This window comes from Chlorocebus sabaeus, chromosome 22, assembly GCF_047675955.1.
Source record: "Chlorocebus sabaeus isolate Y175 chromosome 22, mChlSab1.0.hap1, whole genome shotgun sequence".
In the NCBI taxonomy this organism is placed as follows: domain Eukaryota; kingdom Metazoa; phylum Chordata; class Mammalia; order Primates; family Cercopithecidae; genus Chlorocebus; species Chlorocebus sabaeus.
Window position 1 is genome coordinate 91,058,688 of NC_132925.1, and position 26,552 is coordinate 91,085,239.

At 44.9% G+C, this 26,552-nt stretch overlaps 1 protein-coding gene across 2 annotated transcripts in view; it reads left to right on the top strand.

The window, feature by feature from the left end:
- Positions 1-19,175, top strand: part of PRKAR2A (protein kinase cAMP-dependent type II regulatory subunit alpha) — a 98,065-nt gene extending 78,890 nt beyond the window's left edge. For both annotated transcript variants that reach the window (XM_007984154.3, XM_007984155.3), the window contains 3 exons: positions 9,093-9,158; positions 12,461-12,602; positions 13,062-19,175. In XM_007984154.3, the coding sequence (XP_007982345.1) occupies positions 9,093-9,158; positions 12,461-12,602; positions 13,062-13,195 (342 nt within the window). In that variant the 3' untranslated portion in view covers positions 13,196-19,175. The remainder of the gene's footprint in view (positions 1-9,092; positions 9,159-12,460; positions 12,603-13,061) is intronic.
- The last annotated feature ends 7,377 nt before the right edge of the window (positions 19,176-26,552 follow it).

Below are 26,552 nucleotides of genomic sequence, written 5' to 3' on the forward strand. Positions count from 1 at the left end.
TTTGGCTTCTAGTGTTTGTTCTTTGGATGTGATTTTCTTTTGACCTTAAGTAAGTTTCATCCATTGCTGTTAGAACCTGGGGAAGGTTAAAAGAGTTCTGCCCTCTAACTTTCTATGTTTGACACAAAGGCATCCTTTTGGCTAATCTAACACAAATCAGAGTCCACAGTCTTCAGTGATTAACCAAATTTGTAAGATGTCTGGTATTTCCTTTGTGCATTTTTCTTATGTTATTTTGGGATACAGTAAGGATTACTAAACAGTGGGCTAGATCATTGTAATGAGTACTGTCTAATAATTTTCTTTATCCACTGTGTTTGTATTTTTAATAAAACATAAATAGTATTGGACTTTTCCAGGTGTCAGCTTCTCTGCCTATGGTTCTGGCTCAAGAGCACTGAGAAGATACATGGTTGGCCTAGGTTGGGTGATATGCTTATCCTTGAACCCAGTACTGAGACCACGAGGAGGAAAGGCTCAGATTGGTCAGGCGTGGGTCCTGTGGGTGGAGTTGGCCCCACTAGAACCACAAGGACTAATCAGACTTACTGTAAAAGGGGAAAAGAAAGCTCCCCTGGAAGAGATAAAGGACTAACAAAAATATGATGTCTACTCTGAGTCACATCTCTGAATGTATTTGTTTTCTAGGAGCCCTTACTATTAATAATTCTTTTAATTAGAAATTGATACATTCTGTAAACATTTATTAAGATAGGTAGGACCAGATAAGCACTATAATGAAGCAGTGTATGAACGACAGTGAGAACATAGAAATGGAAGTAATACATACGGTTTCATCAAGGAAATGCCATTTGAGATGGGCTTAAAAAACAAGTGCAATTTCAATGTTTGAAATCAGGGAAAGGTCCTTCAGAGCAAAAAACAATATTAGCAAAGGCCAGTGGTGTGAGCTGTGTTTCAGAGCAGGTTTCCTGGTATGGTAAGAATGTAGGACTGAGTTTCAGAAATGGGAGATGTTAACTGGCCACATTTGCTTCTGAATTTAAGGTGCTTTAAGTAACATTCAAAGGACCTCCAATTCATCCTGAAGGTTCTAGGCCTGTCTCATACTGGGTTTTCACGAAGTATGTCAGGAGATGTGAAAAGTCATAGTGTTTTCTTGATTGTCTGTGCTCTTGAAGATAGAGTACTTTCTATCTTCAAGGTAGACAGGTAGTGGTACAGAATGGACATTAATTAAGATGATATTAAAAGGGGCTTATTATAGGCCCCTTTTGTCAATGTCTCTCACTGGACCAAGGCTTCTCAAAGTGAGATCCCAGGACCAGCAGCAATCAGCATCATCTGAGAATGTTAGAATTGTTAGGAATGCAAGTGCTTGGGCCCCCCACTAGACCTGCTGAATCAGAAACTACATTTTATGTTGTTTCATTTTTTTTGGTCAGCTTTGTTACAGTGTGTTTTACATACAATAAAATTACTAAGTTTTAAGTGTACAAATTGGAAGAGTTTTGTAACCATCCCCAGTGTGGTATTTCCATCACCCATACAGTTCCTTGTTTTGTATTTGCATTTGCAGTCACTACCCTCCCCCACACTCACATTCCTGGAAACCATTGATGTTTTCTATCACTGTAGAAATTCCTTTCTACAATTTAATATAAATGAAATCATGTAATGTATAGTTTTTGTATCTGGTTTCTTTCTCTTAGCATAATATTTTTGAGATTTATCCATGTTGTATGTATCAGTAGATCATTCCTTTTGCTGAATAATATTTCATTGTACAAATGTAATTTTTTTTTTTTCATTTTTCTGTTTTCTTTTTGAAACGGAGTTTTGCTCTTGTTGCCCAGGCTGGAGTGCAATGGTGCAATCTCAGCTCACTATAACCTCCACTTCCCACATTCAAGCAATTCTCCTGCCTCAGCCTCCCATTATTTTTTCTTTTTAATGAGACACAGTCTTGCTCTGTCACCCAAGCTGGAGTACAGTGACATAATCTCAGCTCACTGCAACCTCTGCCTCCCAGGTTCAAGCGATTCTCATGCCTCAGCCTGCTGAATAGTTGGGACTAAAGGCTCACGCCACCATGCCTGGCTAATTTTTGTATTTTTAGTAGAGACAGGGTTTCACCGTGTTTGCCAGGCTGGTTTTGAATATCTGATCTCAAATGATCCGCCCAGCTCAGCCTCCCAAAGTGCTAGGGTTACAGGCGTGAGCCACCATGCCCATCCTTTGTGTAGACATATGTTTTTACTACTCTTCAGTAAATACTTTTTTTTTTTTTTTGAGACAGAGTCTCGCTCTGTCACCCAAGATGGAGTGCAGTGGCATGATCTCAGCTCACTGTAACCTCTGCCTCCCGAATTCAAGCAAGTCTTGTGCCTCAGCCTCCCGAGTAGCTGGGACCAAAAGCATGTGCCACTATGCCTGGCTAATTTTGTTTGTTTGTTTGTTTTTGTTTTTAGTAGAAATGGGATTTCACCATGTTTGCCAGGCTGGCCTCTTTAGTAAATACTTAAGAGTGCAATTGCTAAATTATATGTTAACTTCATAACAAACAGCCAAACTGTCTTAAAATGGCTGTACTGTTTTGTATTCCTACCAGCTATGCATGAAAATTCAGTTGCTCTGCATTCTCAACAGTAAATAGTATTTACAGCCTTTAAAAAAAAATACACTCAGGGTCTTGCTATATTGCCCAGCCTGGTCTGGAACTTCTGAGCTCAAGCCATCTGCCCGCCTTGGCCTCCCAAGTGCTGGGATTATAGGTATGCTCCTCCATGCCAAGCCTTCATTTTCTTAATGGTATCTTTTGAAGAGAAAACAGTTTTAATTTTGATAAGTCTAGTTTATCATCTTTTCTTCTTTGTAGTTTGTACTTTTGCTGCTGTATTTTAGGAAATCTTTGCAAAATCAATAATATTTTCTCCCAAGTTTACTTCCAAGACCAGCACTGTTCAATAGAAATAACATGTGAGCCACATATGTAATTTTAAAAATCTTTGGTCAGGCAGGGTGGCTCATGCCTGTAATCCCAGCACTTGGGGAGGCTGAATAGCTTGAGGCAGATAACTTGAGGCCAGGAGTTCGAGACCAGCCTGGCCAACATGACGAAACTTCATCTCTACTAAAAAGTAATACAAAAATTAGCTAGGTTTGCTGGTGCACAACTGTAATCCCAGCTACTTGGGAGGTCTAAGAACGAGAATCGTTTGAACTTGGGAGGCAGAGGTTGCAGTGAGCCAAGGTCATGCCACTGCATTCTAGCCTGGAGGACACAGCAAGACTTGGTCTCAAAAAAATTGAAGAAATAAAAACTTTCAGTAGATACTTGAAATAGTCAACTTAATTTTAATATATTTCATTTAACCAGTATATCTAAAATATTGTTACATCTAAGTGATAAAAAACTTTATTAATGAGATATTTTACATTTTTAATACTAAGTCTTCAAAATCTAATGTATGTTTTACATCTTTAGTACATCTGAGTTTATACTAGCAACATTTCAAGTGCTGAGCCACATTTGACTAGTGGCTAATGTATTAAGCAGTACAGCTGTAGACATTCACAATTTTAGCTCTTACCTTAGGTCTGTGATCCATTTTGAATTATTTTTATTGTTTTTGTTTTGTTTTTTTGAGATGGAGTCTCACTTTGTCGCCCAGGCTGGAGTGCAGTGGCACGATTTCAGCTCACTGCAAGCTCTGCCTCCCAGGTTCACACCATTCTACCTCAGCCTCCCAAGTATCTGGGACTACAGGCGCCTGCCACCATGCCCGGCTAATGTTTTGTATTTTTAGTAGAGATGGGGTTTCACAGTGTTAGCCAGCATGGTCTTGATCTCCTGACCTCGTGATCCTCCTACCTTTGCCTCCCAAAGTGCTGGGATTACAGGCGTGAGCCACTGCGCCCGGCCTTGTTTTTGTCTTTTAGAAGCAAGGTCTTGCTCTGTCTTTCAGGCTTCAGTACAATGTGCGATTGTAGCTCACTGCAGCCTTGAGCTTCTGGGCTCAAGCAATACTCTTCCCTTAGCCTTCCAAGCAGTGCCACCACACCCAGCTAATTCTTTTTTTTTTTTTTTTTTTTTTGAGAGAGAGTTTTGCTCTTATTGCCCAGGCCAGAGTGCAATGCCACTATCTCAGCTCACCACAACCCCCGCCTGCTGGCAGAGGATCAAGAGATTCTCCTGCCTCAGCCTCCCAAGTAGCTGGGATTACAGGCATGCACCACCACGCCCAACTACTTTATTTTATTTTATTTTATTTTATTTTATTTTATTTTATTTTATTTTATTTTATTTTAGTAGAGACAAGGTTTCTCCATGTTGGTCAGGCTGGTCTGTGAACTCCCGACCTCAGGTGATCCACCCACCTCGGCCTCCCAAAGTGCTGGGATTATAGGTGTGAGCCACCGTGCCCAGGCTACACCCAGCTAATTTTTAAATTTTTTGTAGACAGGGTCTCTCTATGTTGCCCATGCTAGTCTTGAACTCCTGGCCTCAAGTGATCCTCCCACCTCACCTCCCAAGTAGCTGAGATTACAGGCTTGTGCCACCACACCTGACTACATTTTTGTGTTTTGTTTTGTTTTATTTTGTTTGTTTTTTGTTTTTTGAGATGGAGTTTCGCTCTTGTTGTCCAGGCTGGAGTGCAATGGTACAATCTCGGCTGACTGCAACCTTCACCTCCCCAGTTCAGGTGATTCTTCTGCCTCAGACTTCTGAGTAGCTGGAACTACAGGCATGCATCACCATGCCCGGCTAATTTTTTTATTTTTAGTAGAGAACAGGGTTTCGCCCTGTTGGCCAGGCTGGTCTCAAATTTCTGACCTCAGGTGATCCGCCCACCTTGGCCTCCCAAAGTGCTGGGATGTTGTGAGCCACAGCGCCTGGCCTACATTTTTGTTTTTTAATGACTTGCATAATTTTCACAAGTAATTTTCATAATCGATAGAATATTTAGCTTATTCTCAGAATAATGTAGACAGAAGGTAGCTTTAATTTTACAAAATCATGTTTTATGTTTTCACTATTAAAGTACCATTGCATTAAACCCAAAAGATTCCCATATCCTGAAAATTAGGGCTTCAGTTGTTCTTATAGTGGAATGTGGATCTTATATTATCTATTGTGAAAAAGAGACATATAAAAACCTGATGACATGTTCACAAAGACCTAAAATGCAGTACAGTCTGGCTGCTTTACTCTTGAATGTAGAATGGAATGTTCTTTCTGTGAGATGGGTACACAGAGCCTAGTAGTGAACTTGAAAAGCAGGATACTTGGTGGGGCATGGTGACTCACGCCTGTAATCCCAGCACCTTGGGAGGCTGAGGCAGGTGTATCACCTGAGGTTGGGAGTTCGAGACCAGCTAATCCCAGCTACTCAGGAGGCTGAGGCAAGAGAATCACTTAAACCCCGGGAGGCCGAGGTTGTGGTGAGCCAAGATCACACCATTGAACTCCAGCCTGGGCGACAAGAACGAAACTCTGTCTCAAAAATAAATAAAATACATACATACATACATACACAAAAATTAGCCAGGAGTACTGGTGCACACCTGTAATCCCAGCTACTTGGGAGGCTGAGGCACGAGAATCACTTGAACCTGGGAAGTGGAGGTTGCACCACTGTACTCCAGCCTGGGCAAAAGAGACTCCGTCTAAAAAAATAAAAGGCCTGGTGCGGTGGCTCATGCCTGTAATCCTAGCACTTTGGGAGGCCAAGGCGGGTGGACTGCCTGAGCTCAGGAGTTCAGGACCAGCTTGGGCAACGTGGAGGTGAAACCCCATCTCTACCTAAAATACAAAAAATTAGCCAGGCATGGTGGTGTGCGCCTGTAATCCCAGCTACTCAGGAGGCTAAGGCAACAGAATTGCTTGAGCCCAGGAGGTGGAGGTTGCACTAAGCCGAGATCATGCCCCTGTGCTCCAGCCTGGGTGACACAGTGAGACTGTCTCAAAAAAAAAAAAAAAGAAAAGGAAAAAAAAATGAAGACAGCAGAGACTAGGGTATGTGTACAGGATAACAATGACGCCATCACGCCTGGCTAATTTTTGTACTTTTAGTAGAAATGAGGTTTCACCGTGTTTGTCAGGCTGGTCCCAAACTCCTGACCTCAGGTGATCTGCCCACCTCAGCCTCCCAAAGTGCTGGGATTACAGGCGTGAGCCACCACACGTGGCCTTTTTTGTATTTAGTAGAGACGGGGTTTCACCATGTTGCCCAGGCTGGTGTTGAACGCCTGGCCTGAAGCAGTCCGCCCCCCTCAGCCTCCCAAGGTGCTGGGATTACAGGTGTGAGCCACCGTGCCTGGCCTTTGCTGTCTTCAAAACACACATACACTCCTTCCCTCACTTTGTTTCTATTCTGGCTACCAGCCTAATTTCTTGCATAGCCAGAGACTTTCAAAGTATGATCTGACAATATGGACTAAAAGAAGCCAAATACAAAAAATGTATGACTCCATTTATATTAAGGAATGGCCAAAACCTACAAGGACAGAAATTAGATATAGTTACTTCATGGGTGGGAATGTGGTATTTTTGACTGAACTCCAGAGGGAGCCTTTTGGAGTATGGATATATTTTCTATTTTGATCTAGGAGGTGGTTATACAGGTTTATACATTTGCAAAAAGTCATCAATCTATATAGCCTTGAAATGTGAGCACTTTAAATGGTGGATGTTATACACCTATCTAAACAAAAAGGGCTCAAGCACTATCCTTCACCACCTATCACTTGCAGATCTTTCCTACCACACAGATCTTTCCTTTTCATCACCCTCTTCTTGGTGAAATAACCTCTCCCTCTTTGTGACTCTGCTGCTGGCTCCTGCCAAGTTTCTTTCATGGCTCTTCATCCTTTGTTAGCTCCTATCATGCAGCTATTTGTGTAATGCTAGAACTTCATGGTCATTTGGCTCTGCTGGTTGTAGGATACCTACCCAACATAGCAGGGCAGAAACCCACAGGTACCCCTTTGTAAAGCTGTGGCATTTACTTATATGGGGCAGTGATATGTCCTGGGATTAGATTGACTCAGAAACGTCATCCTAGCTGTGTATGGTGCCCACGTGGGGCTCTATGTGATGGTCAAAGGACATGAAGTTTGTGAAAGCCTAAGAAGTAGATTCTCACTGAAGACCTAAGACCCACACAGAGTGAGAGTGCACGAGTAATATTGCATTATCTGATGTAGATGGTATTTGTTCCAGAAGTTAATAGTGAGGGGTCAGAAACTGAATGAAGTGTGCCTGAAAGCTGCTTCACGTATATCTGCATGCCTAACTCAGACGTCCTCCCGGTCTTTGCTCAAATCTCACCTTCTCAAGCTCCTTTTTTTTTTTTTTTTTTTTTTTTCCTTTTCCTAAGAGGCAGGATCTCATTGTTGCTCAGGCTGGAGTGCAGTGGCAGGATCATGGCTCACTGCAGTTTTCACCTCCTAGGCTCACGTGATCCTCCCGCCTTAGCCTCCCTAGTAGCTGGGGCTGCAGGCATATGTCACTGTGCCCAGCTAATTTTCTAAATTTTTTATTTGTTGAGACAGAGTCTCACTGTATTGTCCAGGTTAGTATTGAACTCCCGGCCTCAAGTAGTCCTCCAGCCTTGGTCTCCCTAAGTGCTGGGATTACAGGAATGAACCACCACACCCAGCCTCAGTAAAGCTCTCATATATAGGATACCCACTCCTTCCCCAGCACTCCAGATCTCACATTCCCTGTTTCACTCTTTTTGTGTAGCACTTATCGCCTTGCAACAGAACAATATAATTTACTGATTTATTATGTTGACTGTTTAAAGTTTGTTTACCCTGTCAAACTGTAAGTTCTACAAGGCCAAGGGGTATTCGTTTTTTCCACTGGGTATATTTCACATGCCTAAAACAGTGCCTTGCCTTGCACATAGTAAATAACTTGGTAAATAAATTACTTGTTGAATTAAGTAAATGACTGGTTCAACCATGTGGTTTAAAATCAAAACAAGTAGGCTTATGCCTGTAATCCCAGCACTTTAGGAGGCAGAGGTGGGTGGATCAGTTGAGCCCAGGAGTTTGAGATCAGCCTGGGCAATATGGCAAAACTCTGTCTCTGCAAAATATACAAAAATTAGCTGACCATGGTGATGTGCACATGTAGTCTCAGCTACTTGGGAGGCTGAGGCAGGCGTATCACTTGAGCCTGGGAGGTTGAGGCTTCAGTGAGCCATGATCACACTACTGCACTCCAACCTGGGCAACAGAGCAAGGCCCTGTTTCCAGAAAAATAAATAATTAAAAATACAAAATAAAACAAGCAAAAGAAAAGCCTAAGGTTCATAAGGGTAACATCAAAGTACCTCTCTCACCAAGACAGAACCTTCCAGATCCATGCTGTCCTGTTGAGAGTTATATTTAATGGTTCAAGATTATCCCTGGACCCCATACTTCAGGTGTAGCCAGGAATCACCTTGACATTGTCTGCTGCAGCTTTGACTACTGGTCCCTGTCATAGGTTTCAATAGCAGACCAACATGAGCAATGAGAACAGTGATGCTTTATGCACTTGGCAACCTGGGCACATTCATTGAGATCAATGTGAGTGGTTCATGCTAAAAAGTGGGAGATGTGTCAGTTGTAGTTAGGTTGATATCCCAGTGATCAGAATCCTCTTCATTTTGTTCTGAATTTGTTTTTTGTTTTGTTTTGTTTTTTGTTTTTTTGAGGTGGAGTCTCGCTGTGTCGCCAGGCTGGAGTACAGTGGCGTGACCTCAGCTTACTGCGACCTCCGACTCTCTGGTTCAAGCGATTCTCCTGCCTCAGCCTCCCCAGTAGCTGGGATTATAGGCACGCGCCACCACATCTGGCTAATTTTTGTATTTTTAGTAGAGACGGGTTTCACCATGTTGGCCAGGATGGCCTCGATCTCCTGACCTTGTGATCTGCCTGCCTCAGCCTCCCAAAGTGCTGGGATTACAGGTGTGAGCCACTGTGCCCGGCCTACTCTGAATTTGTTTACTATTGATTCATTTGTAGAGTTAAAAAAATAAATACAAATCAGAGCTTAAGCAGTGAAAAAGCAAACTATTTCTTTATTCCCCTTCAATACTAGGTATGGCTCTGACCTGACCTCCTTTTTCTTTCAGGGTGAAAAGGCTGATAGCTTTTACATCATAGAGTCTGGTGAAGTGAGCATCTTGATTAGAAGCAAGGTGAGTTTATCAGTTTATAGGTGATGGTGTACACACAAAAAGTAACGGTTTGCTTTAAATAATGTGAAGTGTGTTGAATGCAGCAAACCGTCATTGTTATGTGAGATGTGTGACTGGCAGAGACCCATGTTTAAGCCCATTTAGTATAGATTTAGTATATTTAGATTAGATTAAATATAGATTTAGTATATTCTTATTTTTACTGCCTTTGCATCTGCCATGTAATTAATGATTTAGGGAATATCGGCCTACAAATCAATAAGAAAAAGATAAAAACCCTAATAGAAAATGGGAGCTGGGGCCGGGCACGGTGGCTCACGCCTGTATCCCAGCACTTTGGGAGTCTGAGGCAGCGGATCATGAGGTCAGGAGATCGACACCATCCTGGCTAACACAGTGAAACCCCATCTCTACTAAAAATACAAAAAATATTAGCCAGCCTAGTGGCAGGCGCCTGTAGTCCCAGCTACTCGGGAGTCTGAGGCAGGAGAATGGCATGAACCCGGGAGGCAGAGCTTGCAGTGAGCCAAGATTGCACCACTGCACTGCAGCCTGGGTGACAAAGCAAGACTCCATCAAAAAAAAGAAAAAAGAAAATGGGGCTGGGCGCAGTGTCTCACACCTGTAATCCTAGCACTTTTGAGGCCTAGGCAAGAGGATCTCTTGAGCCAAGAGATTGAGGCTGCAGTGAACCGTGATTGTGCCACTGCACTCCAGCCTGGGTGACAGAGCAAAATCCTGTCTTTGGAAAAAAAAAAAAAAAAGGAAAGAAAATAGGGAAATTATATAATAAAAAGAGATTGGAAGGGATGAATATGAAGAAAGCTTCCTTTTTAGAGCACTACTAGAAGAGGTCTCTAGGATAACTGTGGTCATTTAATGGATGATGTGACCTAGAAAACTGAGGAGCTATGAGTAGAAGGAATGACTGTTACCGGTAAATCTATCATCACCAGGTTTTTCAGTTTCTTTTTTTTTTTTTTTGAGAATATAGAGTTTGTTAAAACAGTTATATATAACACTAAGTCGAACTAATATGAAAACTTTTGCAAAATATGTTGAGTAACAGTTAATAAGTAGCTGGGCACAGTCGCACACGCCTGTAATCCCAGCACTTTGGGAGGCTGAGGCAGGTGGATCACGAGGTCAGGAGATCAAGACCATCCTAGCTAACACAGTGAAACCCCGTCTCTACTAAAAATACAAAAAATTAGCCGGGCGTGGTGGCGGGCGCCTGTAGTCCCAGCTACTTAGGGAGCTGAGGCAGGAGAATGGCGTGAACCTGGGAGGCAGAGCTTGCAGTGAGCCGAGATCGCGCCACTGCACTCCAGCCTGGGCAACAGAGTGAGACTCCCTCTCAAAAAGAAAAAAAAAAAAAACAATAGTTTGAAATGTCTGTGTCATTTTATTTACAGTTTTTGAATTAGTGATGTTTGTAGATTTCTCAGATATTCATTGACACCTGCTATGATCACAGCATAGTGTTAGGTGCATAAGATCAGCAGCAGCATGACACTGGGATATTGCGGGGTGGGAGGTTTGTCAGAAGTGTAGAGTCCTGGGCTTTTCCCCAGATCTACTGAATCAGAATGTGCATTGCGAGAAAACCTGCATAATACTGGAGCTGGTGCGTATGTGATGGTGTGATAAGTCCCTCCTGTTCTAGAGAAGGGACTAAGTGGGCACAAATATGGCTGCAACTCCAGAGAATGCTACTGAAATTGGAAAGAGAAAGTTGGCTCAGATGGAACAGACCAACTTCAGAGCAACAGGGTGGAAGTGTAGAAGGAAGAAGGGTCAAACCGTGTAAGCCAGTGTAGCAGTTTTGTTTGCTTTAAAAATTAACCAAAAAGGAAATTATCTTTCTACCTACAACATAAAGTGGTTCTTAGAGATTGAGACTAATTCTTTTTTTTTTTTTTTTTTTTTTTTTTTGAGACGGAGTCTCGCTCTGTCGCCCAGGCTGGAGTGCAGTGGCTGGATCTCAGCTCACTGCAAGCTCCGCCTCCTGGGTTCACGCCATTCTCCTGCCTCAGCCTCCTGAGAGGCTGGGACTACAGGCGCCCGCCACCTCGCCCGGCTAGTTTTTTTGTATTTTTTAGTAGAGATGGGGTTTCACCGGGTTAGCAAGGATGGTTTCGATCTCCTGACCTCGTGATCCGCCCGTCTCGGCCTCCCAAAGTGCTGGGATTACAGGCTTGAGCCACTGCGCCCAGCCGAGACTAATTCTTACTAAAAAATTCTAAACAATTTTTTACTTAAATTATCACTTTGGTTAGCAGTTGGATTTGTTAAAAAAAAAAAAACAACTCTAGATATTAATACACTATAGTATATTATCTTAAATTTAGTTACTTAACTCTTATTTTAAAAATGGGAGGAGGGAGGCCAGGTGCAGTGGCTCACGCCTGTAATCCCAGCACTTTGCGAGGCCGAGGTGGGTGGATCACGAGGTCAGGAGCTCAAGACCATCCTGGCGAACATGGTGAAACCCTGTCTCTATTAAAAATACAAAAAAAATTAGCCGGGCGTGGTAGCGGGCGCCTGTAGTCTCAGCTACTCGGGAGGCTGAGGCAGGAGAATGGCATGAACCCGGGAGGCGGAGCTTGCAGTGAGCAGAGATCATGCCACTGCACTCTAGCCTGGGCAACAGCAAGACTCCGTCTCAAAAAAAAAAAAAGGGAGGAGGGACCACTAACTTAAGATACAGATAGTACTTAAAAAGAAATTTGTTGGCCAGAAGCAGTGAATCACTCCTGTAATCCGAGCACTTTGGGAGGCCAAGACAGGAGGATTGCTTGAGGCCAGCAGTTCAAGGCTGCATGAGCTGTGATCATTCCTCTGAACTCCAGCCCTGGTGACAGAGTGAGACCCTGTCTCTTAAAAAAAAAAAAAAAAAAAAAAAAAGAAGGTGGAGAGCTTGGGGGATTTTGTCACTATAAAGTGTTGTTCAAGGCGTAGTCTCAACTCAGAGAAATAGCCCAAGTTTGTGACTCATTACCTAAGAGAAGCATTGTCCTTATTTAGACAAGATTGGGCATGTTCAGAGTGGTATGGCTGTAGATTACCTTAAAAATGTTAGGACTCAGATGGAGCCCTAGGTGAAAAGCAAACTCCTCTGATCAAACCAGACCACTGAAATTAGTCTGTGGAGTTTACATGGTACAGTTAGTGAATTTTCTGCAAAGTGAGTGCCTCAATAATTGTGTGGAGTGTGCTGAGAACAGTGCATGTGTGTGCAACTGGACATGCCGAGCTGTGATCCTGGAGTAAGCCTAGGTCATGTTCTTTGCCTGCTGTAGACTAAATCAAACAAGGATGGTGGGAACCAGGAGGTCGAGATTGCCCGCTGCCATAAGGGGCAGTACTTTGGAGAGCTTGCCCTGGTCACCAACAAACCCAGAGCTGCCTCAGCTTATGCAGTTGGAGATGTCAAATGCTTAGGTAAGAAAAGTTCTTTATGCATTAATACTCTTTTTCTAACGTGTAATATTTTTTTCCCATCAGCAAACCTTGACATATTCTGCCATCTTTTACTACTGTCTAGGCCTAGGCAGTTTATATGACCACCAGAGATGGATGAATGGATACTTTCAGCAAACATTTTTGAGCGTTGATGACAGCCTGTGAGCAAGACAGGCATGCAGGCCCTTTAGCCATATGAAAAGAACTGATGTCCAGGGCTGTGGGAGAATGGGGAGAACAGGTGCTGCTGGACTCTGTAAAGTCTCTATCTTGGATGACACAGTCTTTCTGAATTCATGTAGAAACATCCCTTTTTGCAAGTAGCCAGTGTCCCAAGGTGTAATCTCCTACAACATGAATGGGTATGTTTAGGAAAAGGTTTGCATGAGGGAAATGGCTTGAATTCATTCTCTCCTTCACCTCTTTTTAACAATGCAGTTATGGATGTACAAGCATTTGAGAGGCTTCTGGGGCCCTGCATGGACATCATGAAGAGGAACATCTCACACTATGAGGAACAGCTGGTGAAGATGTTTGGCTCCAGCATGGATCTGGGCAACCTCGGGCAGTAGGTGTGCCATACCCCAGAGCCTTCTTAGTGTGACACCAAAACCTTCCGGTCAGCCACAGAACACATACAGAAAACAAACATGACAGAACTGTTCCTGCTGTTGCCACCACTGCTGCCATTGCTGTGGTTATGGGCATTTAGAAAACTTGAAAGTCAGCACTAAAGGATGGGCAGAGGTTCAACCCACACCTCCACTTTGCTTCTGAAAGCCCATTATTAGACCACTTGTAAAGATTACTCCAACCCAGTTTTTACATCTTTGGTTCAAAACAGCATGTCTCTCCAACAATTTAAGTGCCTGATACAAAGTCCAAAGTATAAACATGCTCCTTTCCTCTCTTGCTGCTACTCTTACTCTTTGGAAGTTACCACAGGGTCTGCAAAAACCTGTTGTGTAACTGTAGACACTCTCTGATCGTTCTCAAAGGAGGAAATGTAGCCTTCAGTCTCCTCATTTGTCCCTTGAGAAAGTCCACATTTGTTCACAGTCGCAGCCTGCGGTTTTACAGTGGGAAATGGTGGTGGATGGTGTGGACATATGTAGCCCAGTGGCATTGTACTGTCTTTTTTTTTTTTTTTTTTTTTTTTTTGAGACGGAGTCCCACTCTGCCCAGGCTGGAGTGCAGTGGCGCGATCTCAGCTCACTGCAAGCTCCGCCTCCCGGGTTTACGCCATTCTCCTGCCCCAGCCTCCTGAGTAGCTGGGACTACAGGCGCCTGTCACCTTGCCTGGCTAGTTTTTTTTTTTTTTTTTTTTTTTTTTGTATTTTTTAGTAGAGACGGGGTTTCACCGTGTTCGCCAGGATGGTCTCGATCTCCTGAGCTCGTGATCCGCCCTTCTCGGCCTCCCAAAGTGCTGGGATTACAGGCTTGAGCCACCGCGCCCGGCCTGTACTTTCTGCTGACAGCTGCACACATTACAGCTGTCTCCAAACCCACAGTGATGCTTAGGGAAAGACCCTGCTCAGGACCCAGCAGGTCAGCACCCCAGAGCAGACTCGATAGGTCAGTAGGACCCATGTTAAAGCAGAAAATTTGGGCTTAGCATATTTTACTGTTAGTAGAGGGCCAGGAAAGGTTTTCTGGGTTGGGGATTTTGTGGGTTTTTTATATGTTTTTGTTTAACCTCTGTGCATTCTGCATGGATGAATTGCTATCCATTTATAAGGAGTCAGGGTCTGGAGGGTTGCTATCATTTTGTCCAACCCAAATACCTTCCTGGGCAACTCCTACCATTTGTTTGCAGTTGCCCCTACTGGCCAATGGCAGTATGCTGGAAAGAGGTTGTACTATAAAGAGAGCTCTTTCCTTCTACTTCAGAGTTGTTGTGTAGCTTTGCCATTGAACCCATCAATTTTTAAACTCTTTAAAGAAGCAGCAGCTATTTTTTTGAAATTAAAGAAAATTCTCAGGCCAGGCTCAATGGCTCATGCCTATAATCATAGTGCTTTGGGAGGCTGAGCTGGGAGGATCGCTCAAGACCAGCCTAGGCAACAAAGTGAGACCCTGTCTCTAGAAAAAAAAAAAAAATTTTTTTTTTTTTTTTTTTTTTGGTTGAGATGGAGTTTCGCTCTTGTTGCCCAGGCCGGAGTGCAATGGTGCAGTCTTGGCTCATCGCAACCTCCACCTCCTAGGTTCAAGCAATTCTCCTGCCTCAGCCTCCTGAATAACTGGAATTAAAGGCATGCACCACCATGTGGGCTAATTTTGTATTTTTAATAGAGATGGGGTTTCTCCATGTTGGTCAGGTTGGTCTCGAACTCCCAACATCAGGTCATCCGCCCACCTCAGCCTCTCAAAGTGTTGGGATTACAGGCGTGAGCCACTGCACCTGGCCAAAAAAAAAAAAAAAAAAAAAAAAATTTTAATTTGTCAGGTGTGGTGGTTTGTGCATGTAGTCACAGCTACTTAGGAGGCTGAAGTGGGAGGATCACTTGAGCCCAGGAGGTCGAGGCTATAGTGAGCTGTGATCATGCCACTGCACTCCAGTCTGGGCAACACAGTGAGACCCTGTCTCTTAAAAAAGAAAAGAAAAAATTACTCTTTAGGTAATTTCACTTGAACATATTCATATATATGGAGTTTGTCAGCTAACTCAGGCATTTATCCTAAAGATCAAATCTATTTTCAAAAATTGACATCGGCCGGGCACGGTGACCCACTCCTGTAATCCCAGCACTTTGGGAGGCCAAGGTGGGCAGATCACAAGGTCAGGAGTTCAAGACCAGCCTGGCCAACACAGTGAAACCCCGTCTCTACTAAAAATACAAAAAATTAGCCGGGCGTTGTGGTGGGTGCCCGTAATCCCAGCTACTTGAGAGACTGAGGCAGGAGAATTGCTTGAACGCAGGAAGCGGAGGTTGCAGTGAGCTGAGATCGCACCATTGCACTCCACCGCGGGAAACAGTGCAAGACTCCATCTCACAAAAAAAAAAAATTGGTCTCATTTACAATTTCATAGAATTACTGGGAAGGCCTTTCTTTTTTTTTTTTTTTTTTTTTTGAGATGGAGTCTCGCTGTCTCCCAGGCTGGAGTGCAGTGACCGGATCTCAGCTCACTGCAAGCTCCGCCTCCCGGGTCCACGCCATTCTCCTGCCTCAGCCTCCCGAGTAGCTGGGACTACAGACGCCCGCCATCTCGCCCGGCTATTTTTTTGTATTTTTTAGTAGAGACAGGGTTTCACCGGGTTAGCCAGGATGGTCTCGATTTCCTGACCTCGTGATCCACCCGTCTCGGCCTCCCAAAGTGCTGGGATTACAGGCTTGAGCCACCGCGCCCGGCCGGGAAGGCCTTTCTAGATGAGATGTTGGGGTATTTGGGATTCTAATTGTTAACCCCAGAAGAAGGTAATTTAGCTTGTATTTATTTAAAACCCATTTAGCCTTTTAATTATATCAGATAGAAGTCCAGTGATCATCCCAATAAGGTATATTTCAGAATAAATTTTTTTTCCTTCAGAATAACTTAGAATCAGATGCTCCTAGGGCTCCTAGGAGCAGTGTGAAATTTCGGTAAAGATAAATTTGAATGTTGTAACCAAGTTTATATTAAATCAAGAGGCCATTTCCAATATGATTTTTTGTTTCTTTTTAACTTGTTAAGTCCCTAAGAGATTACATGCTAGGGCTTGAGTCATTTCTGTCGTAGATAATGATGGCCCACACATTCACTTTCGACTGTCCACATAAGCTAGGCTTTCCGCTTTTGCCACGGACAATGTAACCAAGATATTTCCAGAGTAAATAACCCACCACAACCTTGGTAATTCCTCTTTTCTTCTTTTTTTATTTTTATTTTTATTTATTTATTTTTTTTTTTGAGATGGAGTCTCGCTGTGTCGCCCAGGCTGGAGTGCAGTGGCCGGATCTCAGCTCACTGCAAGCTCCGCCTCCCAGGTTTACGCCATTCTCCTGCCTCAGCCTCCCGAGTAGCTGGGACTACAGGCGCCCGCCACCTTGCCCGGCTAGTTTTTTGTATTTTTTAGTAGAGACGGGGTTTCACCGTGTTAGCCAGGATGGTCTCGATCTCCTGACCTCGTGATCTGCCCGTCTCGGCCTCCCAAAGTGCTGGGATTACAGGCTTGAGCCACCACGCCCGGCCTCCTCTTTTGTTCTTAAGCTCCATGAAGCAAAAGCAGAAGGACTCTTTTCAGACTGCCCTCTGTAGCCTACGTTGCAGCCTTCAGAATTGTGAAAGGTTGTAATTAATACTCCAAAACAGGCAGCTAGCACTGGGAAAGCCCATGTGGTGACCCCACATTTTTCTGAGGTTCTTCTTTTCCATGGTGTTACTTTATTATCAAGTAAATTGAGAAAGCAGGTCTTGCCCTTAACAGACAAGAATCACACCAGTTTCTTGCAAAGGTAATGGATACATTGGGATTCAGGAGTGACATAGAGGTCCAGCCCCAGAACTTGTGAGGATTTTGTTTGAACACTGAGCAGATGCCTCCTCCCTGTCACCCATCACACTAGATAGGGCTGGCCGTGAATTCTATGCCAGAGTTTCTCCTGCAGTCTGCTAGGGATGGGCCTTCTCATCCCCCACTGGCACACATCCCGGTCTAGTCTTTCCCGTCAGAGTCCTCCTTGACACCCCTGACTTAATGATGGTTGCTGTTTTGGAGTAGAATCGATCAGGTTTAAGTCATCCTGCTCAGGTGGCTCATGCCTGCAATCCTAGCACTTTGTAGGAGGACTGCTTGAGCCCAGGAGTTCCAAAGCATCCTGGGCAACAGAAGGAGACCTTGCCTGTACCAAGAAAAAAAAAAAAAAAGAAAAGTTAAAAAAAACAGTTAGCTGGACCTGGTGGTGCACACTCAGAAGGCTGAGGTGAAAGGATTCCTTTAACCCGGGAGATTGAAGCTGCAGTGAGCCATGATCGTGCCGCTGCACTCCAGCCTGGGGGACAAAGTGGGACCCTATCTCAAAAAAAAAAAAAAAAGTCATCCTTCTCTAACTACTGATTGACATGTGGATCATCAGTTCAGACCCTCACTGCATACAGGATCCCTAGGGGGTTCTGTTTAATAGCTTGAGAAAGGGAGAGTAAAAGGACGTCTATGAGTGAAATAGGGTATAGCCATTACCACAGTGCCAGGACCTGAGAGCGTTCCAATTCTTTTTGCAGCATGGGGAATCAAAGGTGGCAGACCAAGTTCAACTCAGGGCTGAGGTATCCACATTGTCCACATCAGGCAAGCCCTGCACTGATGGTTGAGCCTCATGGAGAGGAGCATGTGTTGGGAAGAGATCCCTTTGTTACTGTTTTGTGTTGTTCTCTTCAGTGAGTTAGAGCTCATACCCCTTTTGTGGCTTTGCTGTTGATTTTGGATGGTAGAGAATATTCCTGAGAGCCTTCCTTTTGACCCCTAGCTTATCCCACCCACTCTCTTCTCTTGGTTGAATTCTCTGAAGGAAAAGTTCATGTGCTATTGTCCTGTTAGTCAATAGTCTTCACATATAATTGTGTTACATATATTGCTATAGACTCTCAGAAATCGGGGTAGAGCTTTTCCTTTGAGCAGTTTAATGAGTGAATTCAGCAGCAAAGTGGCAAGAAATGGTTCTCCAGCCAGGAGAGGTTATGTTTATCCTCTGATTGCCCATTTTCTCTGCACACAATAATATCATATTCAGTGAGAGGTGCTGTTGGCACCCAGCAGCGCCCTGGGCACACAGCATTTCATGTCATGTCACAGTGTACAAGCTACCCTCTCTCATTTAGAAAGAAGAGCATTTTGCACAGAGAAAAAGTAAAAAGATCCATGAATGTCATTTTTTATCTTTTATTTTCAGTTGGCTGATGTTGGAATTTTTGTTCTTGTCATGAACTTGTAAACCAATCTTGCCAAGATACAAGTTGTTTTGGTTTTTCACTACGATGACCTCTTGTTCCTCCTGTCTTGACTGCTGACGTTTCCTCAATGATTCTATTGTCTATTTTATGGGAAGCAGCCTTCCTATAGGTTTCCTTTTACACACTGCAGGGCTATCTTTATACTTTAAAAAAAAAAAAAAGGACAAGAACTGTCACTAACCTCATGGGGGGTTTGCGTAAAACCATTTAGCCCACCTTGAGCAAAGGGTAGATTCCATGTTGTTTTTTTAAGCTCATTGTAATAAAATAAATCTAATTCAGCATTATTGTGCTACCTCAAAGGTAAAAAATGTTTTAAGGTCTTCTTTTGGTCCTGAGTTCTGCATACAGTGTTTGAAATGTCTTTCAATTGGAATTATTTTTTAAATCATTGGAGTGAATTTTATTTTAATCTGTTTTAAACTTGTATTTTAATCTCAGAAGAATAAGTGATTGAAACGTGATCAATTCTTGCTCTGTGGTGTTAAACATATAATGAACAGTCATTAAGAATTAAGTCACTGTTTGCCATAAACAAGGTTGGTGTTCTTTTTGTTGTTGTTAAGGAAACCCTAGGGCTTGGCTTTACTCTTGATTAATAAAGGCTGACAAATCATGTCTGACTTTCTGGTGCAGTCTTATGTGTTTGCCATTTTGTTTTAGGGCTCCAGGCCATCATAGCACTCCTTTGGCAGATTCACTCTTCTGGCAGATCTGGGATTGGGGTATGAGTCCTTGAAATAGGGACCCCTTGTACTAGTCAGGGTTCTCCAGAGAAGCAGTGAGTAGGGGGTGTGTATGTGTGTGTGTATAAAGACTTTTTTTTTTTTTTCAGTGACAGGATCTCACTATGTTGTCCAGGCTGGTTTCGAGCTCCTGGGCTCAAGCAGTCCTCCTGTCTCAGCTTCCCAAAGTGCTGGAATTACAGGTGTGAGCCACTGCACCTAGCCTAAAGATTTATTATAAGGAATTGGCTCACACAGTTATGGAGGTGGGCAAGTCCCAAGATCTGCAAGGTGAATTGGCTAGCTAGAGCCAATGGTTTGGTTCCAGTTCCCCTCTGAAGGCCTGAGATTCAGCAGAGCCAATGTTGTTGTTCTTGTCCAAAACCCAGCAGGCTCAAGACCCAGGAAGAACCAGTGTTTCAGTTAAGAGTCCAAAGGCAGGAAAAAAGACAATGTCCCAGTTCAAAAGTGGGCAGGAAAGAGAATTCTTTCTTACTTGGGGAAGAGTTGGCCTTTTTGTTCTATTCACGCCTTCAACTGATTGGATGAGGCCTACACACATTAGGGAAGGTCATCTGCTTTACTTCTATACCAAATTAAATGTTAGTCTTATCCAGGCCGGGCACGATGGTTCAGGCCTGTAATCTCAGCACTTTGGGAGGTGGAGGCAGGCAGATCACCTGAGGTCAGGAGTTTGAGATCAGCCTGGCCAACATGGTGAAACCCAGTCTCTACTAAAAGCACAAATATTAGCCGGGCATGGTGGCGCATGCCTATAATCCCAGCTACTTGGGAGGCTGAAGTAGGAGAGTCACTTGAACCCATGAGGTGGAGGTTGCAGTGAGCCGAGATTGCATCATTGCACTCACTCCAGCATGGGCGACAAGAGTGAAACTCAGTCTCGGCCGGGCGCGGTGGCTCAAGCCTGTAATCCCAGCACTTTGGGAGGCCGAGACGGGTGGATCACGAGGTCAGGAGATCGAGACCATCCTGGCCAACATGGTGAAACCCCATCTCTACTAAAACTACAAATATTATCTAGGTGTGGTGGCAGACGCCTGTAATCCCAACTACTCGGGAGGCTGAGGCAGGAGAACTGCTTGAACCCAGGAGGTAGAGGTTGCAGTGAACCAAGATTGTGCCACTGTACTGCAGCCTGGGAAACAGAGTGAGATTCCATCTAAAAAAAAGTAGAGGCCGGGTGCAGTGGCTCAAGCCTGTAATCCCAGCACTTTGGGAGGCCGAGACGGGCGGATCATGAGGTCAGGAGATCGAGACCATCCTGGCTAACATGGTGAAACCCCGTCTCTACTTAAAAAAAAAAATACAAAAAACTAGCTGGGCAAGGTGGCGGGCGCCTGTAGTCCCAGCTACTCGGGAGGCTGAGGCAGGAGAATGGCGTAAACCCCGGAGGTGGAACTTGCAGTGAGCTGAGATCCGGCCACCGTGCTCCAGCCTGGGCGACAGAGCGAGACTCCATCTCAAAAAAAAAAAAAAAAAAGTAGAAAACATCTGTCACTCAGTATTATTTACATAATTTCCTTCTCTGTAACATGGCTATAACCAGAACTAGCAAGGATGCTGTGACAGCCCACTGTACCTACAGTTTCTTTTCAGGTGACCAAAGGAAGCTCATGCTATTGTAAAGCCTTGTTCCAGTTTGATCTTGCCCACATTTGGACAGAGACACCTGCCTGTATCAAAGGGCCAAGCCGTGGGAACATATGAAATCTAGGACCCAAGAAACTGGTAGATGGAAATCTTGGGACCCACTAGGGCCCAATAAACTGGTAGCTGAACCCTCTAAAAACCAAAATGTCTGTTTCAAAGCTTTAAAAATTAAATGTCAGCCAGGTGTGGTGGCTCACACCTGTAATCTCAGCCATTTGGGAGGCTGAAGTGGGAGGATCGCTTGAGCCCAGGAGTTTGAGACCAGCCTGGGCAACATAGTGAAACCACATCTGTCTTTTTTTGTTTTAAGACAGTCTAGCCCTGTAGCGCAGGCTGGATTGCAGTGGTGTGATATCGGCTCACTGCAAGCTCCGCCTCCTGGGTTCATGCCATTCTTGCCTCAGCCTCCCAAGTAGCTGGAACTACAGGCGCCCACCATGCCTGTCTAAATTTTTTTTTTTTTTTTTTTTTTAGTAGAGACAGGGTTTCACCGCATTAGCCAGGATGGTCTCGATTGTGAAGCCGCATCTCTAAAAAAATGTTTTTAATTAAAAAAAAATGTGGACGGGCATAGTGGCTCAACGCCTGTAATCCCAGGTCTTAAGGAGGCAGAGGCGGGAGGATAGCTTGAGTCCAGGAGTTCGACCTGCCTGGGCAACATAATGAGACCCCGTTCTTCACCAAAAGGAAAAAAAAAATTGTAGTTTGGTTTTCGTGGTAATACTGCTATGACGTAAGACGTTCTAGGACAATGTCAAGATCATATCATCCACAGTCTCAGCCTTGAAGAGGGAACATTACATGAGGACTATGTTAGTGTGTCCTAACAGGAAGCTAGAAATTTGTCCCATCAAAGTTACCTGAATATATTACCTGAGTATATAGTGATAGGGAATCACTTAATTTTATAACAACAATTAAAATAGTATTGTAAAGTGGGAGAAAATTGGGGTCACTTAACAAAGCATCATATTAAGTATAAATTTTGCTTCCTTTACCCATTCTCTCTAGAGACAAATCATGGTGAGTGATAAATACTGTTACCTGATTGTTTTCTGATATGTAAATAAAATGCGGAGTGTTGGCCAGGTGCTGTGGCTCACGCCTGTAGTCCCAGCACCTTGGGAGGCCGAGGCAGATGGATCATGAGGTAAGAGATCAAGACCATCCCGGCCAACATAGTACTAAAAATACAAAAATTAGGCAGGGCGCGGTGGCTCACACCTGTAATCCCAACACATTGGAAAGCCGAGGTGGGCAGATCACGAGGCCAGGAGTTCAAGACCAGCCTGACCAACATGGTGAAAACCCGTCTCTACTGAAAATATACAAATTAGCCAGACGTGGTGGTGTGCACCTGTAATCCCAGCTACTCAGGAGGCTGAGACAGGAGAATCATTTGAAACTGGGAGGTGGAGGTTGCAGTGAGCCAAGATCGCACTACTGCACTCCAGCCTGGGCAACAGAGTGAGACTCCCATCTCAAAGAAAAAAAAAAAGTACAAAAATTAACTGGGCGTGGTGGCATGCACCTGTAGTCCCAGCTACTCGGGAGGTTGAGGCAGAAGAATCGCTTGAACCCGGGAGGCGGAGTTTTCAGTGAGCTGAGATCCTGCCACAGCACTCCAGCTTGGCGACAGAGCAAGACTCTGTCTCAAAAAAAAAAAAATGCCGAGTGTTGACCAGGATCCTACTAATCAGTTGGGAATTCAGACAGGTATTACCAAGTTCTAACTTGGAATGTCAGAAGTTAGGTCTTCCTAAGCTCATTTGTTCATTGAATAAATCCTGATGACCAGCTGTGGATGTTTCTAACTCTGTGTTTAAACCCCAAGAATTAGCAACAATAATGGTACTGAGATCCATCAGGTGATTCCTGGAGCTTTCATCCAGTGCCCATGGAGTTTATCCTTCATGTTTCTTTTTTTTTTTTCTTTTTCTTTTTTTTTTTTTTTTTGAGAAGGAGTCTCACTCTGTCGCCCAGGCTGGAGTGCAGTGGCGCAATCTCGGCTCACTGCAACCTCCTGAGTAGCTGGGATTACAGGCGTGTGCTACTATACCTGGCTAATTTTTGTGTTTTTATAGAAACAGGGTTTCACCATGTTGGCCAGGCTTGTCTCAAACCCCTGACTTCAGGTGATCCGCTGGCCTCAGCCTCCCAAAGTGCTGGGATTACAGGCATGAGCTGCCGCTCCAGGCCTGTTCCTCCACGTTTCTGGACTCACGCAGATAGCAGCCCTTCTCCCATCTCAAGGATGATTATGCTCCTAGTGTCTGTTGTCCTTATGCTACTCTTTTCTCTCTGGGCTGCTGTTGTGTCTTCATAAAATGAGTGACCTAGATATGCAAGCATATGATGTCCCTTGCTGCTCTACCTTGCATCATACAATTCTGTTTATAGAAGCATTCTGGGGGAGCAGTGAAAGGAGAACAGCTAGTTTTTTGTTTTGTTTTGTTTTTTGAGACAGAGTCTCACTCTGTTACCTAGGCTGGAGTGCAGTGGCGTGATCTCAGCTCACTGCAACTTCCACCTTCCATGTTCAAGCGATTCTCCTGCCTCAGCCTCCTGAGTAGCTGGGACTACAGGCACGTGCCACCATGTCTAGCTAAGTTTTGTATTTTTAGTAGAGACAGGGTTTCCCTATGTTGGCCAGGCTGGTCTCGAACTCCTGACCTCATGATCCGCCTGCCTTGTCCTCCCAAAGTACTGGGATTATAGGCGTGAGCCACCGCACCTGGCCAAGAACAACTAGAATTAAGATTTGAAGGACTCCCCCCAGGTAGGGACTCCTCAGAAACTCTTTTTTTTTTTTTTGAGACAGAGTTTAACTCTTGTTGCCCAGGCCAGAGTGCAGTGGCACAATCTCGGCTCACTGCAACCTCTCTGCCTCCCGAGTTCAAGTGATTGTCCTGCTTCAGCCTCCCAAGAAGCTGGGATTACAGGCACCCACCACCATGCCCAGCTTATTTTTGTATTTTTAGTAGAGACCAGGTTTCACCATGTAGGCCAGGCTGGTCTGGGACTCCTGACCTCAAATGATTCGCCTGCCTCAGCCTCCCAAAGTGCTAGGATTACAGGTGTGAGCCAACACGCCCAGCCAGAAATTGTGATCTTTATGCTAGTTATTCTAAATATCATGAGGAAGTTTGGCCAGCAATGCATTTCTGGCCTCAATTGCTTTCTGTGAGGTCAGGTGCTAGGAATCAAATGTTTCTGAAGGTGTCTCTCTCTTTTTTTTTTTTTTTTTGCGATAGTCTCGCTCTTATTGCCCAGGCTGGAGTGCAATGGCGCAATCTTGGCTCAGTGCAACCTCCGCCTCCCGGGTTCAAGTGATTCTTCTGCCTCAGCCTCCTAGTATAGCTGGAATTACAGGCATGCGCCACCACGCCCAGCTAATTTTATATTTTTGGTAAAGACAGGGTTTCTCCATGTTGGTCAGGCTAGTCTCAAACTCCCAACCTGAGGTGATCCTTCCGCTTCAGCCTCCCAAAATGCTGGGATTACAGGCGTGAGCCACCGGGCCCGGCTGAAGATGTCTCTTATGTGTGACTTTTTTTTTTTTTAAGACAGTCTCTATTGCCTAGGCTGGAGTGTGCAATGGCGTGATCTTGGCTCCCTGCAACCTCCTCCACCTCCCGGGTTCAAGCAATTCTACTGCCTCCACCTCCCAAGTAGCTGGGATTACAGGCATGCGCCACCACCCCTGGCTAATTTTTGTATTTTTAGTAGAGATGTGGTTTCACCATGTTGGCCAGAATGGTCTCGAATCCCTGACGTCAAGTGATCCACCGACCTTGGCCTCCCAAAGTGCTGGGATTATAGGTGTGAGCCACCGTGCCCAGCCATGTATGATATTTCTAACCCTCCCTCTCACTTCTTCCCAACCAGAATCCTTGCTCTTGTGGGCATTTCTTTCTGTTCTGTAAAACCATTTATCTGGCATGTCTTTCAGTACGCAAAGTTAGGCATGCCCAGCCCATTTGTACACCACAGGTCAGGAGGCTAGCCAGGCTACAGTGTGAGACCAGAGGATTGGCAGTACCCATGCCACTAGGAAAACCAGCAGGACTCTTCACCAATCAGTCTATGCTGATAGGCAGACGAATGCACATTTGACAGGCAGTTCTTGGGGAAGGCCATTGAAACAGAAGATACCAGCCAAGAATACAAGAATACTGTAGCATTCTTGGCTGTGGGCCTACCCCTTCCTCCCTCTGCAGAACTGCACTGAGCCAGGGTACAAAGGTCACTGTGTACTCTGCTGTAAGCCAGGATCCAGCAATCCCCTTTCTGGCTAGGTCCTCCAACCCCCAGAAGGAGGGGAGGTGTGTGCAATTGTTTTTTGTCTAGTAAACAGATAAAAAGGAGCTAAAGTCTAGACCCACCAGATAAGCAAACCAGCACTTTAGAGTATAACATCCAGTGATGGTCAAACTGTTCACTTTCCTTCTGAAACTGCTGGCGTGGGCATGAGTGGACAGCTGCAGTACACACTCCCATGTCTGCTATGAGCTGAGTTTTGCCCTGTGGCCAGGTAGGGAGAATACCTTTGAAACAGGTAAGCCTCAGACGCAGGACATGCTGGATGCATGCGTGAATGGCGGTGCTGCATTTTGCTGCTTTGGTCAGCAGGGGCCGGGCTGTCCTGGAGCTCCCAGCATCCTGCCCCAGAACTGCGCAGCCGGCCCCAAGCCCAGGGTGACAAATGAGGCTGCGCGCTGGCTCAGGGCCCCCGGTGACCTTCCAAGTCTCGGCCTAGACCCCGCACGAGGGGTTGTTCTCCAGGAAGCTCCAGCCTTGGTGGCGCTGGGTTCCTGAGCTCTTTTCCAAGCACAGCATAGCTGGGTGGAAGAGCATGTGACCCTCAGATCCTGTGCTTGGAGCGCTGCACCTCCCTCGGGACTCAAGATGGACCTGGCTAACAGCTCCTGTCTCAGTCTGGCCAGACAAAAACAGGTTGGGACCCTCATCCTGGGCCTCTGCTTGCAGCTGTGTACGAAGATGGCAGGCTTATGGGAGGATGTCTACTCCCACTGACCCTGGCATTTCCTGAGTCCCTTGCCTACCTGGGCTGGGCCAAGACCCAACTACAGTCAAGTGGCTGGGGTCCACTCGCTGCTGTGGTCTCTGCCTTTGTGCTCACCTCAAGGTTTGTATCTGGCTTACAGCAAAAGCAGCCCCCACCCCCAACACAGAGCTGGCCTCACAACCAAAAACCAGGAAGTTTTTGTCTAGTAAACAGATAAAAAGGAGCTAAAGTCTAGACCCACCAGATAAGCAAACCAGCACTTTAGAGTATAACATCCAGTGATGGTCAAACTGTTCCAAGTGAGGGAAGGCCCTCACTTGGCACTGGGGAACTAGTTCAAGGGCCAGGTGCACGCAAGGCATATTAAGAGTGTGGGGGTGGGGCCCACTGAGACTGGGTGGGCTTCTAGCACAATGGGAATACCTCAGCTGGCCCCTCCAGCTTTGCCCTGCCTGGATGTGCTGAGGATAGGGTGTGTGTGTCCAGGATGTGCTAGGAACCGTCCCAACCCTGGCCTCGTGGGATCCTTTTCTTGGTAATTTTCATGTCCTTTGTTCTGGAAAAAAAAAATCTGG